Below are 18,398 nucleotides of genomic sequence, written 5' to 3'. Positions count from 1 at the left end.
TTTTGTCCATTAAAAAAACCATGCAAACCAATAGGCCCAATATACATAAATACAAAAACACACAGCAATTTGTCAACAAAGTATATATCTACAGTATGTGTAAAACAAGCCAGGTGCCACATTTTAGCAGAGGTCCTGCCAACTACACAGGTCCCGTCTCCTTACACTCAGAAAAGATTTGAGATATAAATTAAGCCAAGATACTGTATGCAGTATTTTAAGATAAAATGGGCATGTGTACCTGAAGGTGCTTTTGTTGGTATCTGGTGGATATTTTTACTTTTTCCTTCTCCAAGCACATTGTCAATCTGCAAACTAAAGCCAGCCATACATCTACAGATCGATTGTCAAATTGGGCTGGTTGGAACAAATTTCTGGTAATGGATGAGAGCAAATGACAGTTGACCATTTGCTTTGAAATGCTGGAAAACTGCCAAACTGCCATTCAGATACTACCAGGTTTTTGTTCCAACCAGCCCAATCTGACAATCCATCTGTAGATGTATGGCCAGCTTTACAAAGCTAGATTGCCGTATTTCCATGCACCATAAAGTTATCTTATTTTGGGCGGACAATGACTACAGCAGGAAGCAGAGCTGGACTGCACCTTTTTGAGACTGTAAATGACCCTTACAATGTGTAATTTCCATCTCCAAAGGCTGACAGCAATATTATGTTTATTTTTATTCTGTTCTTTTACCGCCCATATGAGCAAGTCATCTGAAGAGTGGACTGGCATTGTCAGGCCCTTTACTTATTTTGCCTTGTAGTCGGGCAATGCCGTTTTCTGTCCCATATGTTCTTAGTTACAATTTTAAAAGCTTCTATGTGTAATCTTTAATAACTTTGACAACATCACACTACAGTACATTTATTTACAGCACACAAATCTATATATTTTTCTATGACAATTTAAATTTGAAATGAATAATGCAATATTGTAGATTGGTTATTTATTAGATTTGATGGTACTTGTGTATTTTGGCGGCGCCCCCGATGTCCGTCGTACGACGATCAGATCGCATCGCATGCCATGCACCTGATGGCATACGATGCGATGCGACGCGATTTTGACCCCCTATACGACCAAAAATCGTATAAGCACCCTAAATGGTGCTTTTGAGCACCCAAATGGGTGCTTACAATGTTAAATGCACCCCCACGCCACCCCCCCACTATAAACGTGAACCCGAAGCGTGGCGAGCGCAGCGAGCCTGCGAGGGGTGGCGGTACGCGTCCTACGACCTTTTCATACCCCCACTATCCACGTCGGCGTGGAGTTGAGAATAGAATAGTGTGGCGAGCGCAGCGAGTCACCGAGCCCGAAGCGTGGCGAGGGGACACGGATACCTTCACAGGTAAACGCGTCCCTTCGCGGGCTTCACAGGTATCCGCCTCCCCTCACGGGGCTCGCTGCGCTCGCCACGCTTCGGGCTCGGTGGCTCGCTGCGCTCGCCACACTATTCTATTCTCAACTCCACGCCGACGTGGATAGTGGGGGTATGAAAAGGTCGTAGGACACGTACCGCCGCCCCTCGCGGGCTCGCTGCGCTCGCCGCGCTTCGGGTTCACGTTTATAGTGGGGGGGTGGCGTGGGGGTGCATTTAACATTGTAAGCACCCATTTGGGTGCTTAACATTGTATAAGCACCCATTAGGGTGCTTATACAATGTTTAATCGCATCGCATCGTATGGCATTGTATGCCATGTACAATGGCATACAATTTCAAAATTGTATGCCATCGTGCACTATCGTACGATATCGCGTCGCATCGCATACCATCGTATGTGTTATGGTATGCGATGCGATGGGCGCCGCCAAAATACACAAGTACCGATTTGATTATTTCTGCACAGGTTGGGCAGCAATACACGAGGCTTCCTGCAGGGGTTACACCGAGATTATCCTGGCATTGCTGCAAGCAGGCGCTGATGTCAATAGCAAAGGACTAGATGGGATCACACCAATACACGACGCAGTCTTTTCCAATCATTTTAAGGTTATAGCTTTATATTAAATGCAACATTACAGTTACTTTATTTTATGATTAACTTTAACCCCTTACCGACGCAGCATGTTTTTGCCTTCCTGACAGAGGCCTTTTTTTCAAATCTGACAGGTATCACTTAAGTGGGGATAACTTTTTTTTGCTTTTACTTATCCCAGTGATTTTGAGAGTGTTTTCCCGTGACACATTGTACTTTAAGTTAGTGATAAATTTTGGTCGATACAGTTTTTTTTTTTTTGTGAAAAATACCAAAATGTCGTAAAAAAAATGAACATTTTGCAATTTGCAAAATGTTACATTTTCTGCTTGTGAGACAAATAATCATACCACTCAAAATAGTTAATAACTAACATAGACCATATCTAAACTTTATTATTACATCATTATTTCAACTTTCTTTTATTTTTTTTGGACACTAGGGGGCAGCAGAGTCTAAATTTTACACATCACACAGTAAACGCTGCTTTTGGCTGTTCACGCTTGAACAGCCAATCGCAGCGATCGCCCATGGCGGGGGGCATCGCTGCCCCCCCTGGGCAATGAGGGAAGATGTCTGCTGTCAGGGACAGCAGACATCGTCCCTCTGTCACCGCGTCCCTAGACGCGGTGACACTTTGAAGTCATGACGTACATTTACGTCATGTGTCGGGAAGTACATCCTGAACATGACGTAAATGTACGTCAAATGTCGGGAAGGGGTTAATATATATTTAAACAATATTTCTCTTTCATCCATCCTTGTGACACAGCTCAACCATGGGATGTAGGAGGGTCCAAAGGAGCCAGGCACCTATGCTAAAGCTTTGAGAGGCAGGCTCCTCCCTTCTGCATTCCTAAGTTCGTTTGAGGTGCCCACCGGAGTGGGTGCTATGCTGAAGGGCTGCTGCTGCAGCCATATGATAGAGTAGCTAGGGTGTTTGTTTTTTAATTAATATTACTTAATTAATCTTAGTTAATGCAGGCACAGTGTGAGGCTTCCAGGGGAAGTTTCATCACACTGACAGCGCAGCAGGGGCTGACAGAAGTGCCTCCTGTCAGCTCCCTGTGTACTGAGAGACACTGTCTGGTCTCTCAGCACAGCGCTAAAACCTCCTAACTAGAGAAGTTCCTGGGACCCTGGGGGACCCCGGAGCCGGCTCCCTGCATAGGGGAGATCATGGGTGATGGGCACCCCGTGATGTCGGCCGCCATCTTGAAAGGTTTACAGGCTGAACTCTGATTAGATTGCAGCCTGTTACAGGAGCTCAGCGCAGCTGGGCGATTCCAAGTGGTCCCCATTGAAGGGGAGACACAGGAAATAGAAGAAACAGTAGGAGTGGCTCACAGGGGGAAAAAGGCACCAAAGAGCCTCCCATCCTGCTGTAGCAGGGACTTTGGTCTCTTTCTTCACTCTGCGTTGGCGCCCTTTTACCCACACTGCGGAGCTGGAAGGAGATTTTTCCTGCAGACAGAGTGACTAGTTTCTTCTGAGGTGACGCCATCCCCGGTGACCACAGAGAGTCATACAACCGAAAGATAAGTACACTGTTATATATTGGCTTTGTACTAATGCCTGGCTTATTGCACTGTGATAAAATCATGACTGAAAGGTGTAATGCTGCTGTGTTAGGGGAGGGAACGTTGGCCATGTTAATTGCAAATTTTGCAGGCTTAAATGGACAGATGGACCATGGGGATATATGACCGATATGCAAGTCTGTGCCCAGTGGAGCGCAAGCTCAGAGGGCTGAGCAACCACAACCTGCGTGGGCAGCTGCTCTGGGAAAGTCTGTGTCTGCTTTAGTACAAGCTTTGAACAGACAGAGAGATGAGTTGGTGAGACCTCCCAGGCCCCCTGAGGCTGCATCCACGTTCCCCGTAAGCCCCCCCTGCAACAACATCCATGGCAGGCACCCGCTGCCCCCCAACTCCCCCCCCCCCCCTGCTGGTGTGGTGGAGATGTAATCTGTGGGGAGTGCCCGCACTCCCCCTCCCATCCTCCCTCCCAGCGAAATAATCAGAAGGTGATCGCGCCGCCTGGATCAGCATGAACCCGCTGCCAACCCATATTTGGCTGCCCACACCGGCACACCCACGATCCCCGGGAGCCCCCCCAGCGACGACATCCACAGCAGGCACCCGCTGCTGCACCCCCAACTCCCTGCTGGTGTTGCAGTCCGGCGGGGAGTGCCCGCACCCCCCCTGGACCGAAATAATCCGCCGGAGCGGGTCACCTGGGGCTCCGACAGGGCTGGCACCGGCCCTGCTCAGGCCATTGTCATCTCTCAACCTTCGGTTGGCTCCATTCCCCCCTCTCAGGGGGACCCTGCCTTTTTTACAAGTGATGCAGGACACTGCTCTTGTGTGCACAAGATTAATGCTTTTTATGGAGCAGTTTACAAAGGAGTCGGCGGTCCCTCCCAGACGTCCTTTATCCACCCCACCTATCCCTAATATTGACTCTGAGGAGCACGGGGAGTGTGTGGAAGACATGTCATGGGATCCGAAGGAAGAAATGGAAGCCTCTGTCCTGGGTGTTGATGATTTAATTATTGCTGTTAAGAGGGTATTGAATTTATCTGAGGTGGATAAGGCTCCGCAGCAGGGAGTGTTCAAAAGACAGCGCAGAGACAAAGTCACTTTTCCTTCTGATGAAGGCATGCAAGAATTGCAGGGAGGGGTGTGAAAAACACCTAAGAGACTCCTTATGCCCAAAAGGTTTTTGAGTCTGTACCCTATGCCAGAAGAGCATGTAAAATTGTGGGAGAGAGTCCTACTGGTAGATTCCCCGGTCGCTAGGCTGTGAAAGGCAACTGCGCTGTCTGTGCAAGGGGGTGCTGCATTTAAGGACCCTGTGGATAAAAAGTTAGAGGGTTGTTTAAAGGCAGTTTTTGAAGGTGTTGGTTTCACACTGAGACCTATTATTGCTTCAGCCTGGGTCTCCAAGGCCATGATGGCTTGGGCAAATAATCTGTGTTCACTGCTTCAGCCAGATTCAGAAGCGTTTGCCTTGGCAGAGAAATTAAGCTGAATACACCTGTGAGGCTAATGAAGAGGGAGTCAAAATGGCTTCTAAGGGCCTTGTGGCTTAAGGCATGGGATGCCGACAATGAATCCAAGAAGTCTCTGTAAACTTTGTCTTTTAAAGGGGAGTTGCTTTTTGGTTCTGAATTGGAATCTCTCATTAAACAGGCAACAGGGGGAAAGAGTACATTTCTTCCTACACCAGCAGTAAAACAAGGATCTTCTAGGTTTGCTGCTTTTCGCCCGTCCTTTCGTTCCACCTTTAGAGGGGGTGCATCCTCCAGAGGGCAGTCTAGTAGAGGAAGATTTGTTACTGGGAAAGGTAAAGCTCCCAAGTACCGATTTGGTGCCTTTACAAAAAAGCAGGCTTCCAAGGGTGAGTAGAAGCCCTCCGCATGATGGGCCGGAGGCTTCCCGGTCTGGATTCAAAGTGGGGGGTTGCCTCTTGCAGTACCGGGACACTAGGGCACTATCCGGCCAGGATCCCTGGGTTCTCAATGTGGTTTCCCAGGGATACAGGATCAACCTGAGGGGAGTACATCCAAGGAGGTTTCTCCCTACACCTTTACCAAGGGAGGCAAGCTTAAGAAAGGCCCTTTTGGATAAGGGCGTGGTGGTTACGGTACCGCGTGAGGAAAGAAAGAAGGGGTTTTACGCCATTATTTTCTTGGTACCCAAACCTGACAACACGTTCAGACCGATTCTGAACTTGAAGTCTCTGAACCTAGACTTGTGGGTGGATCACTTCAGAATGGAATCCTTGAGAACAATTCTCCTAAGCCTGGAGCCGGGAGACTTCTTAGCGTCCATGGATATTCAAGATGCCTATTTGCACGTACCTATATGCGAAGAACATCAGTCCTTGCTGCGTTTCACAATAGGCGATTTGCATCTGCAATTTCAGGCTCTTCCCTTTGGGCTGGCAACAGAAAATGATGGCAGTCATGGCAGCAGCACTCAGACTCCGGGGAATTGTTATCATCCTGTATCTGGACGATCTTTTGTTCAAAGCAGTCAGCAGAGAAGCTGCAGGAAGATCTGTCAGCGGCAATTCAGTTTCTGCAGAGCCATGGGTGGATTTTAAATCTGCCAAAGTCCCAGCTGTGTCCTAATCAGAGGCTCTAGTTCTTGGGAGTCATTCTGGATAAACATCTTCATTGGGTGTTTCTTCCAGAATCAAAGGCCAGAGACATTTGTCAGTTAGTCTGGACCATTTTGCAGTCACCCGGTCCTTCAGTATGGTTTTGCCTGAAGCTTCTGGGCAAGATGGTGGCGTCCTTCGAGACCCTTCAGTACGCCAGATTCCAATGGAACATTCTTACGTGTTGGTCGGGGAACCCCAAGATGATGAAAACAGAGAAGGTTCTCTTAACTCCAGAAACAAGGAATTCCTTACTGTGGTAGAGGGATGTGGAATCTCTCCAGTTTAGTCGTTACCTTCGGTCATGGTATTAGCTGGTGGTCACCACCTATGCTAGTCTCCGGGGCTGGGGGCAGTAGCCCTGGAGTTGAGATTGCAGGGCCTGTGGTCCAGGGCAGAATCGGCCTTACTGATAAATGTACTGGAACTGCAGGCAGTCTGGAAAATGCTTTTGCAGGCGGAAGAAGTGCTGAAGGGATCTCCGATTAGGCTCCAATCAGACAATGCCACGGCTGTAAAGATGGCGATGAAGGAAGTGTCTCGGGTCTTCGAGTGGGCAGAGGCCAATGTTCCGGCCTTGTCTGCTGTTTTCATTCCAGGAGTATGGAATGTGGAAGCGGATTTCCTCAGCAGAGTGGATCTCCTGGAACGGAAATGGGCGTTACACCGGAATGTATTCCAAGAAATAGTGGCTTGTTGGGGACTACCAGAGCTGGACTTGATGGCATCCCGGCACAATTGTCAAGATTCCAAGTCCTGTGCTAGGACCTGGGATCCTTTGGCGTGGGCGGTGGATGTCATGACAGTGTCCTGGAATTTCAAGATGGAATATGTCTTCCTGCCATTTCCCAAGCTTGCCCGGGTCCTCAAGAGAGTGAGGACACAATGAGCATGCGTCATCCTGATAGCTCTGGATTGGCCAAGGAGATCTTGGTATTCCAACATTCTGAGCTTGTTGACAGCGTCGTGGTGTCTTCCACTTCGGCCAGACCTTTTCAGGCAAGGGCCCTTCATTCATCATAACCTACCTCGGCTCAATTTGACGGTCTGGCTCTTGAAACCTCAATTCTGAAAAAGAAGGGTTTCTCGGACGCAGTTATCCATACCATGATTAGTGCAAGAAAACCCGTTTCTGCAGCTAATTTATTACAGGGTTTGGAAAATGTATATTAGATGGTGTGAAAGACAGAAAGTTCACAAGTCTAGGTTCAAAGTTTCAAGACTGTTTGAGTTTCTACAGGATGGATTTTAATCAGGATTAAGCCTCCAGTCACTGAAGGTGCAATTGTCAGCCTTATCTATTTTCTTTCAGAAGAAAGTGGCCTTGCTACCGGAGGTGCAGACCTTTCTCCTAGGGCAGGGGTTCCCAAACTTTTTTTGAATCACGGCGCCCTAGAGCATCAAAATATTTTCAATGGCACCCCTAGGCCAAATGCTTCTTATCGAGAACCTGTAGCTCCTTGGGATTTATCTTTGGTGTTCTCTGTTCTACAGAAACCTCCATTTGAACCGTTAAGGTCGGCTGACCTGAAGTTTTTTACTTGGGAACTGACTTTTTTATTGGCGATCGCCTCTGCTAGGCGTGTTTCAGAGTTAGGGGCCTTGTCTAGCAGGTCTCCGTTTTTGGTATTTCATGATGATAGGACTGTGCTGAGTACAGTCCCTACGTTTTTGCCTAAGTTTCCTCTTTTCATTTAAACCAGGAAGTTGTTCTTCCGGTGTTTAGTCCTCCTGAGGAGGTCAGGAATAGGGACAGACTAAAGAATTTGGATGTGGTTCGCGCTTTGCGCATTTATGTGGACAGAGTGAAGGAGTTTCGTAAAACTGACTTATTATTGGTCTTGTATGATGTACACAAAAGATGCTGGCCAGTTTCAAAGCAGACCATTGCCCGTTGGTTAAGGTCGGTGATTGCCTTTGCCTATAATAAAGTTGGCAGACCAGTGCCCTCCAGAGTTAATGCTCATACCAAAAAAGGTAGAAGTGTATTAGACTATGAATGCGCAATGGGCTGCAATGCCAGTGACTCCTAGGTATGTGGAGTTTTCCCAAAACCTCCACCAAAGGTAAACATGCCAGAAGGAAATTTCAAAGGTGTCACTTAGCTTGCGCTGATTCAAAATGTCAGTCCGGAGGTATATGAGTCCCCGGGATGGGAATGAAGAAGAAATATATATAGTGAAGTATTTAATCACAACATATAAAAAACAATTTTAAAACCTCAATACAATTTCAATAAAATTGGTTGGTGGAGCGGTGGACGGACGGCAGAGTCAGCTAATTTTGCACAGAGCACGGGCACTTTATACATCAGAAGCAAAGAGGAGCAGTTATCACCCGGGGTATCCTGCAAATCCTATGCGTTATATGAACTGTGTTGCTACACCAGTTCACACCCCCTCTGGTAATTTTTTCTGCAAGCTATCCATTCCACTGCCATATTTTGATGTGATGAATTTTATTGAAATTGTATTGATGTTTTAAAATTGTTTTTTATATGTTGTGGTTAAATACTTCCCTATATATATTTCTTCTTCATTCCCATCCCGGGGACTCCTATACCTCCGGACTGACATTTTGAATCAGCGCAAGCTAAGTGACACCTTTGAAATTTCCTTCTTTAATGCTCATACCACCTGGTCGGCTGCTGCCTCTTGGGGTGTGCGCCACGGGGCTACGGCGGAGCAAGTATGCAGGGCTGCCACTTGGTCCTCTATTCACACATTCACCAAATTCTACAGGTTCCATGAGTTTGCGTCGGAGGACGCTTTATTTGGGGCAGGCAGTGATGAGAACTGCAGGCCTGAGCGTAACCTCCCAAAGGACCGGCTCTTGAACGTCCCATGGTTGAGCTGTGTCACCGGGATGGATGAAAGAGAAAAGGTGATTGTTGTAAGAACTTACCGTTCAATTCTCTTTCTCTGAATCCATCCTGGTGACACAGCGATCCCTCCCTTTACGCTCAGTAAGTAATGCTGTTTCATGTTGGTCATGTTATGATGGTTATAATTACTTGATTGTGCATATTAATATGTTCAGGCGTTGTACTAAGTTAATGTATCCTAGTGTGCTCTGAAAGTTGAACTGAGGAATGCTGGGATGCAGAAGGGAGGAGCCTGCCTCTCAAAGCTTTAGCATAGGTGCCTGGCTGCTTTGGACCCTCCTTCATCCCATGGTTAAGTTGTGTCACCTGGATGGATTCAGAGGAAGGGATTCGAACAGTAAGTAAGTTCTTACAAAAATCCCCTTATACATTTGCTACATATTGTATCTGTGCCACATTCTAACATTGTGGATGGAAAAATACAAACATAAGGGTAAGCGCCAAATTTAAGCAGTCCCAGGACCGTGGAGGATACTCCAATACAGTTCTTCTTGTACCCCAGCCCTACTGGTCCTTATGGATGTTTGATATATTAAACCATTTTCAATCTTTGTCGTGTACTGACAGCCATCTCCCGACAGGGGAGATGGCTGCGGGGCCCTATTCAATGCTGTCTTCCCCGACAGCATTGAACAGGGGTTTTGCGCAGAACGGGCTCGTTCTGCCGAGAAAAGCCGAAAATAGGCGAGCTCCTGGCCGGAGCTCGTCTATTTTCGTCATCAACTCGCGGCCACGCCCCCTTCTTGCCGCTCGGCGGCCGGGACGTTGAATCCCGACTGCCGAGCTCCAGGCGAGCAAAACGAGAACGGGACAGGGGCACGGCTGTCGAGCTTGCTCGACAGCCGTGCCCCTGACATTGAATACCCCCCATAGTCTCTCAGTTGCTCAAGATTCTTGATTGATAGGACCCCATATCTAAATAAGATTCATCAATTTTATTGTGGTTCAGCTTAAAGTCCTTTTATATAGTGCCTTAGCCTGATTCCAAATTAGGAACATATTGAAATGTGCACCTTAATAATACCATTGTTTGCTACTTGCAAATGCAGCCAGTATTTCTCTGCATGCAAATAAATCAGTAGAAATGCATGTGCATTCCTTGCATTGCAATATGACATGTTCCTTTTTTTTTTTTTGCTTCTAACACGGAATTAGTAATTACCTATTCTAAAAAGAGTCCCCTAATATTTCCTGCTGCCAAGGAACGTGCTTGAGCTCTATATAATTGAAGACTGTGTACTTTTCCCTATTCCCTTATTCTGTCTCCAGGCTGTTGAGCTTTTGTTGGAGTTTGGTGCTGATCCCTATGAAAGAGATATAAACAAGGAAAATGCTTTTGACAAATGCAGTGATAAGATGACCGAGCTCCTAAAATCATACATTGCACACAAAGAAACATCAGCAATAAATGTAACGCCAGGTGAGTAATCTTATTATATATTGTACTTTTATTTTTTCCTTCTAGTTGTCTATACTTCTTGTACATCCACTCAGTAGCATAACTCCTGGAGACATGCTACTGCTACACAGACATTGAAGGCAGTGGCTGCCTGGCTCCAGATGTCAAAGGGGGCACAATAAAGGGTGCTGCATAACTAGGAAATATCTCTCTCCACTCATTTTGTAGAGATTTGTTGATTCACAAACCACCTTTTTAGGAACCTTGATCTGGAGAGTCTTATTAGAATGTGAGATAGCATTAAAGATTCCATAATGCCCCAATTATTTGCAAAAGGGATCTTTATTCTCCAAGATATGCCACTGTCTAATCGCTGGGACATCATTACATGTGCAAGCCAGAGCCACCTTCTATGTAGCCTCTAGGGCACCTGGTATGAGTTCACTTTTTACTTATTATCGCCAGACTTTAAATTCTCAATTATTTATAAAGGACATTTTGTACCTCCTAGAATGGGTCATGTTTGGAGGTATGCTCAATGTAATATACTCTCCTTCCCTGGACACCCCATCCTGAGTGTCCCGTGACCCTTCAACGCTTGTTACAACCCTGGTTCCTCCATATCCAACACTCCCAATTTTTCAGGGTGGCAGCCTTTGCTCTGCATCCTGTAGTTCTCTAAGGTAAGAATTTTTTTTTTTAAATAGAGAGAGATAGAAATCTCTAGTGTAATATATTGCACTCCAATCAAAAAGGGAAATTGCAAAATGGAATACAGTGTTATGCATGCAAAAATATCTAATATCATATAATGTCATGATATTCTCTCCTTTCCATAAACCTGTGATTTACGATTATTCTGCTTATGTTCAGGTCTCCATTGCAGAAAAACTACAGCTTGGGTCATGGGGGGTTTTCTGAGCTAGAGATTTTAACAAACAGACGTTTCACTCCATACCCTCTGGTTACATATTTAAGAACAATGATATACATAATGTAACAGGACTACTATAGCTGCTGACCTGCTTACGACATAAGTTATTACTGCAACTGTAATTCTCATGTTTCATGTTTTTGTGCTTTTGTTTTAGGAACGGAAACACAGCCAAAAATGGTATCCTGTACCCAGTACAAAACACGAGAAAAATGTGCCATGGTAGGTCATGTCTTTTAAATATATTTTGTTAAATGTTTGTCATGCCACACTTCCTGTCACCATCATACTCCAGCTACTTCCGTCTTCTGGACCACAGCCTGGAGAGTTCACATCGGAGCTTCCACTGCTGTGGAACGCATATTCCCCGGCCATTTTCTTTTATTCATTTTCACAGTCGCGGTAGCCATTTTCTCGGAGCTCTGTATTTTGGGGACTATTTCGGATGTCAGATCCCATGTTATTTATTTTCAATAATATTCAGATCCATATGCATTTAGAGCAGAAAGAAGAGAAAGTTAAGAACCAATATTAGAGGCTGGAAAATTTACATTATATAGAAAAAAAATAGATACATTTTTTCCATTTATATCTATTTGTGATAAGACTCTCTTGGACAAATTTAAATATATGATTAAAAATATTTTAGATGAAAGATAAAAAAATATATATAAAAAAATAGGACTAAGTGCGTTAATTTATATCAGATTGCGAGTGATCTTAAGTGAACGTGGATAAGTGCTTACAAAGTGCTTGTTGAATGCTTAACTTATGTTGTACATTATTGCATATAATATATTCATATCTTTTTAATTGTCTTATTCTTCCAATCTTGTATAGTGCATATCTTTACCGGAATTTGAAATTATATTTAAAAGTGAAATGTGGACATAACTTATAAAACGTGCAAGTGGTGATGGGGTCATATGTCATTTTTTTCGTATATAGAAGTTATTACAGTAGCTTTCTGGTACTGGTCAGGCCCAACACTGCTCTGCTTCCAAGAGCGAACGAGATTGGGCATACCCAGTGTAGTTTGACTGTATGTATTTTCCAGCCCCAGTAAAAAGACCAATAACCCAATATCATTTTATTTAGCATAGAACTTGTATGCAGATATCTGATGTTATAAAAAAGGAGCAATTTTTTGGATAAGGGATACTCAACCAGTTTTGGAGCATAAGGGACGATAAAATGTGTCCTGAGACACAGCACAGAAGACATTCCCTTTGTGGGAATATCATTCATGCTCAACTGTTTTATGTGCATGCTCTTTTCCCCAAATAAGCTCATTGTGACGATTAACTGTGCCGCTTAAGTGAAAAGTCTCTTCAGCACAAAAATTTTTTAAGTGAAATAAAGGTTTCAGCTTCCATCATCTCCATTATCGAACCGCAAAATATCATCTCTTAATTGTCATAATTGTTAAGTGCCTGAATGAGGTGCAGTCTGTATGATTTCAAATGTATGCGTCTTCTTAGCACACTCTAGATAGTGGATTGAGGAATCATAAGATCACGGCTAGCTCGATTTGTGGAGTTCCGCAGGCTCAACTTAAATGCAGCAGGGATTCTCACCACTTCCAAAATTTGCAATCATCCTGGACCTTTACTGTTGAATGTTCTTAGGAGAGGACGGCTTTATGCAGAATCACCTTCGAAAAGCATGCTGCACTGTGGCAAGTCGACCTTTTTCACGTGTCGACCTTTTAACTGTCGACCATTAGCAGTCGACCCTTTGGCTGTCGACCAAGACACAGTAAAACTAATGACTGCATCCTAATAAATATTAGATACAGATGTGTCCTCATAGATCTAGCCTCTGGATTGCTGGTAGGATCGTTGCTCCCCAGGTCCATTGCAACTCTGCAAATGACAGGCATCTTTGCCGAAAATGCGTCATAGTTGTGATGCGACTAGGAAGCACCAGGAGACTGATTAGTTTTATATGTGACACATTTAGATATGTGTGTGACTGTGTCTATGTACACAGCACAACAAAACTTGGCATGGAGAAAAGCCACAGCCATTGTATTGTAGCACTTTTGTCTACAGATTCAGAGAGATACAGTTATACTAATGTAAATGTCGCATATCAAATTAATCTGTACAGTCTCCTATTGCATCCTAGTAACATTGTGACTAAAGGCCCCCCATACACCGAGGCGATTTGGTCCGATTGAGACCAATCGGCTGTTAAATCGGGCCAAATTGTCCCTCCCTGACAAGCCGTCAGGTCCGATGCGCGGTCCCGTGCGCATCAGACCTGACCACGTGGTCGGACCAGCAGGCCGTCCGACCACCCGTTCCTCCTGGCGGCGAGGCGGGGGGGAAGCAGGGACGCATGTGATCCATCACAACAGATCGCATGCGTCCCTGCCGCCGGGAAGGTCCTGGCGGCTCGCAGGCTGTCGGGTGTCCGTACACTGCTGCGAGACGTCGCAGGCAGTGTATGGGCACCTTTAGACTGTATATTAGGATAATAATGATACTAAAAGACACAGTGGCGTAACTACAGTGGGTGCAGGGGGTGCAGCTGCTATGGGGCCCGAGCTGTTTCCAGGGCCCGCAGCTCCCCCTGCACACACTGTAGTCTGCCCTCAAAGCTTAAGGGCTGTTTCACACAGTACGGTTCCTGCCGCACGGTGAAATCCCGTACGGTCAGGGAGCCGCGCCGCACTCAGAATTTTATAATGGCAGGGATGGCCACAGCCCGGCAGCCGTCCCTTCCAGTGGGGGGATCCGGCTGCAGCCGTGCGGCCGGGCCGTGGCCGTCCCGTGTGAATGGACACAATAGTGTCCATTCACAACTGCTGAGTGCGGCACGGCTCCCTGGCCGTACGGGATTTCACCGTGCGGCAGGAACCGTACTGTGTGAAACAGCCCTAACACTTGTCCTCCCTGCCGGAGCAGAGCCAGCACCTTCCAGCTACTGTAAGCAGCAGCAGCCGCGGAGGATGTAGCAGCGGAAGCGCTCTACCCCGACCCCCACAAAGTTTTCACTAGCCTGTCACTGTCAGGTGGCAGGCCTCGCTTCGGGCTTCTGTCCGAGTCGCAATTCGCGGACATTTAGGGGGCGGGGCTTAATGCCGGAAAGGCCCCGCCCCCATCAGAGACCTCTCTGGCTGACTTGTTCAGGGCTGCTGTTATAAGGTAACTTTCTCTCAACTCCCTTCCTAGTTCTTCCTTCTCTCTACACCTTCACTCAATTCATCTCTCTCAATCCAAGTGAAGCAAGCAGTGTGTTCATGTCACTGACACTAATAGGATTTTTAAATGTTTATAATCTGGACATACTTTAGCACCTTGATTTTATCGGAGTTAGGATAGAGGGGCTTCCTGTGTGTGTGTACTTTCCCCACAAGTAATAGCTGACTGCCCCTACTACTGTAAGCGTGCTGGTGGTCTGCCAAATGACTATAGGTGTACAACTGCTACCTCATTTATTTGTGTGTGTGTGTGTGTGTGTGACACCCAGAAACCACCTCCCAGCTGTGTAACCCCTTCCCTTTTGTGTGACACCCTGTGCTTCCCCCCTGTCCCCACCTTGTGTGACACTGTACACCCCCTATCCATGTGTGTGTGTGACACCCTATAACCCCTTCCTCACTGTATGTGACACTGTACACCCCCTATCCATGTGTGTGTTACACCCTATAACTCCCTCCTCACTGTATGTGACACTATACACCCCCTACCCATGTGTGTGTGTGTGACACCCTATAACCCCCTCCTCACTGTATGTGACACTGTACACCCCCTATCCATGTGTGTGTGACACCCTATAACCCCCTCCTCACTGTATGTGACACTGTACACCCCCTACCCGTGTGTGTGTGTGTGACACCATGTACCCTCCTATTCCTATGTTTTGTGATGCCTTGTACCCCCAATCAACCTGTGCATGTGTCACCCTATACCCGCACTATACCTGTGTACCTCCGCTCCCTGTAGAAGGGGGGCCCCTTCAAAATTTTGCTATGGGGCCCACCAAGTCCTAGTTACGCCCCTGAAAAGACACCTGAGGCAGAGCGGGGCTGTTTGGTGCAGCTTCAGTGACAATGTGTGAGGACACATCTGTAGATAAATAGTGTGCACATACAGTTCATTATCATTAATGTGTACAGCCTTGCTTCCACTAGGTGTCACTGTCTCATTCACAATATATCTTCAGAACAAATGCACTGTAAGTCACACCAACTTGTGGTAGGGGGTGAATAATAGGTGAGGGGTTAATACTACTGTAAATGTTTTTTTTTTGTTTTCTTTTTATTAAGTGCAATGTTTGATCATGTATATTTGGAATATTTCATGTGGCGTGTATACTGTATATTAAACTTGTTTAGTAGTGCAGTGAGCATACAATAGTCACTGTGTGTATATGTGAATACTACTGTTCAAAAGTTTGGGGTCACTTAGAACAGTCCTTATTTTTGAAAGAAAAGCACAGTTTTTTCAATGAAGATAACATTAAATTAATTAGAAATACACTCTCTATACATTTTTAATGTGGTAAATGACTACTAGCTGCAAACCTTCGATCCTTTGATAAAGCTACCAGGCGTAGTGAAACGCGTTAAGGAGGACATTGCTATCTTCCCCAACCCAGTGTTCCTGGATTACAAATTTCAACCATCCCCGCTTGTTTTTTTTTTTTATGTGATACCTAACTGATCGCTATAGTTATTTTTGTGTGATATATTTTTACAAATTCAGAGCGCGCCACCAATAGTTTCTTTTTCCTCATTTGTTGAACACATATTTACATTTACTTGTTACATAGTTACATAGTAGGTAAGGCTGAAAAAAGACTTGCGTCCATCTAGTTCAACCTGGTATAGATATCCATTGCTGATTTGGTAGGTTCTGGTATTTTACAGACAAATTATATTTCTTATTTGTACCCATGGATGTTTTTCTCCAGTAAATGTTTGTCCAACTTTGCCTTGAACGCATTTAATGAGCCAGCCGTTACCACCTCTCTGGGAAGAGAGTTCCAGAGTTTGACTGTTCTGACCGTAAAGAAATTCTTTCTACTAGCTGAATGAAATCTTTTTTCTTCTAATCTATACTCATGCCCTCGCGTCCTAGATTCCTTTCTAGTAGAAAATAGGGTGTGTGACAGTTCCTTATATTGGCCCTTGATATACTTGTACATGTTGAGCATGTCCCCCCTTAAACGTCTCTTTTCTAATGTAAATAGTCCCAAATTGCTTAATCTCTCCCCGTAGCTTAAATTCTCCATTCCCCTAATAAGCTTTGTTGCTCGCCTTTGGACTTTTTCTAATTCTATGATGTCCTTTTTATAGTGTGGGGCCCAGAACTGTACTCCGTACTCTAGGTGAGGTCTCACCAATGATTTATATAGTGGCATAATTACCCTTGAGTCCCTAGTTTCCATTCCCCTCTTAATACATGCCAGAATTTTGTTGGCCTTTTTTGTAGCTACATTACAATGGGCACTACATCCTAGATTGCTGTCTATTTGGACTCCTAGATCCTTTTCAAGTATGGAATTACCCAGTTCCTCTCCGCTAAGGTTGTAACTTGCACACTGGTTGTGTCTCCCAAGGTGCATAACCTTACATATATCTACATTGAATCTCATCTTCCATTTTTTTGCCCACTCATCTAGAGTTGCAAGATCATTTTGAAGCATGGTGACATCTTCTGGTGATTTGATGACTTTGCTAAGTTTTGTATCGTCCGCAAAGATGGATACATTGCTGAGTAACCCTATCCCAATATCGTTAATAAAAATGTTAAACAAAATGGGCCCCAAAACCGAACCCTGGGGCACTCCACTTAGTACCGGTATCATATCTGATACGGCACCATTCACAACCACTCTTTGTGGAAGACAAACATTGAAAACACAATAATCAGGCATGTACAGTAATAAAGGGTCATTACTATTTTTAATTGATGAGGCAAATAGTACATTGAATCCAATCAACAACATGAAATGGGTCAAATTGGTTAATGGGTTGAAAATTAGTTGCAAGCGAATTCTTCATGTTGCGAATGAAAACACCCGCATTGCCTGTTCGCTCTGCCCCAATGGATGTCCGAGCAAGCAAGTTGTGGTACGTGCAAACGCTTTAGTGTGCGTGCTCTGTCAGACCACTCCCCTTTCATTGGAGGTACGAACGTATGGGTTTGCATATGTTATAGGCCTGCCTTCGCTGCCCGTGTGCGTGACGTTCGTTCGACTGCGAGCGAATTCGCGCATGAGTGAGTCAACCAGAATAAGTGCCTTAATACCCGGCTCTGCATACTATTTGGCCCACACAGTTAAATTTTTTCTGGAGGAATTGTGAAGGGGACCTTTTCGTTCATGTTTTCTGGGCATGTTCCCTACATTGATATTTCTAGAGCAGCGGTTCTCAAACTGTGGGTCCTGACCCCAAAGTGGGTCTCGACCTTCTCAGCATGAGGTCGCGACTCCATGTTGCTGACCATCAGGCTGATGACTTTTCTAATCACAGTCAATGATTCAAGGAAAATCTGACAAGTCTGTTGAATTGTCTGTTATTTTAGACTCCTCCCATCATTTTGTGCCTCCACAATGCCGCCATGTACAGTATGTGCTGTGATGTGATGGGATGACCTACATAAACTTGCTGGGGTCCTGTAATTATTTTTATTGTTTGATGGGGTCCCAGAGCAAAATAGTTTGATGAACCCTGCTCTAGACTGTAGTTTTATTCTTCGCAAATAAGGTTCTGGTACTTGATCTGTTTCCTGCTCCTGAGCACATTCTTCTACATCTCTACACATCGCAGATTCTTTCACATCAGAAGTATGTGTTAGGGCCATATTCTTATTGCACCTTTTGATTCAATAGGACAGCGGTTCTCAAACTGTGGGTCCTGACCCCAAAGTGGGTCCTGACCTTCTCATCGTGGGGTCATGACCATGATGCTGACCATCAGGCTGATGACTTTTCGAATCTCAGTCAGTGATTCAAGGAGTCTGTTGAATTGTCTGTTATGTTAGACTCCTCCCATCATTTTGTGCCTCCACAAT

General features: G+C 45.3%; 1 protein-coding gene across 8 annotated transcripts in view; it reads left to right on the top strand.

Annotated features, from left to right (window-relative positions):
- Positions 1-18,398, top strand: part of ANKRD31 (ankyrin repeat domain 31) — a 188,853-nt gene that overhangs the window by 98,473 nt on the left and 71,982 nt on the right. For all 8 annotated transcript variants that reach the window (XM_083151923.1, XM_083151922.1, XM_083151925.1 and 5 more), the window contains 3 exons: positions 1,858-2,000; positions 10,307-10,457; positions 11,528-11,592. In XM_083151923.1, the coding sequence (XP_083008049.1) occupies positions 1,858-2,000; positions 10,307-10,457; positions 11,528-11,592 (359 nt within the window). The remainder of the gene's footprint in view (positions 1-1,857; positions 2,001-10,306; positions 10,458-11,527; positions 11,593-18,398) is intronic.

Source organism: Crinia signifera, chromosome 1 (assembly GCF_055691185.1).
Source record: "Crinia signifera chromosome 1, ASM5569118v1, whole genome shotgun sequence".
Taxonomy (NCBI): Eukaryota; Metazoa; Chordata; class Amphibia; order Anura; family Myobatrachidae; genus Crinia; species Crinia signifera.
The sequence above is the reverse complement of the archived record's forward strand: the minus strand, read 5'-3'. Positions and strand labels throughout refer to the sequence as shown.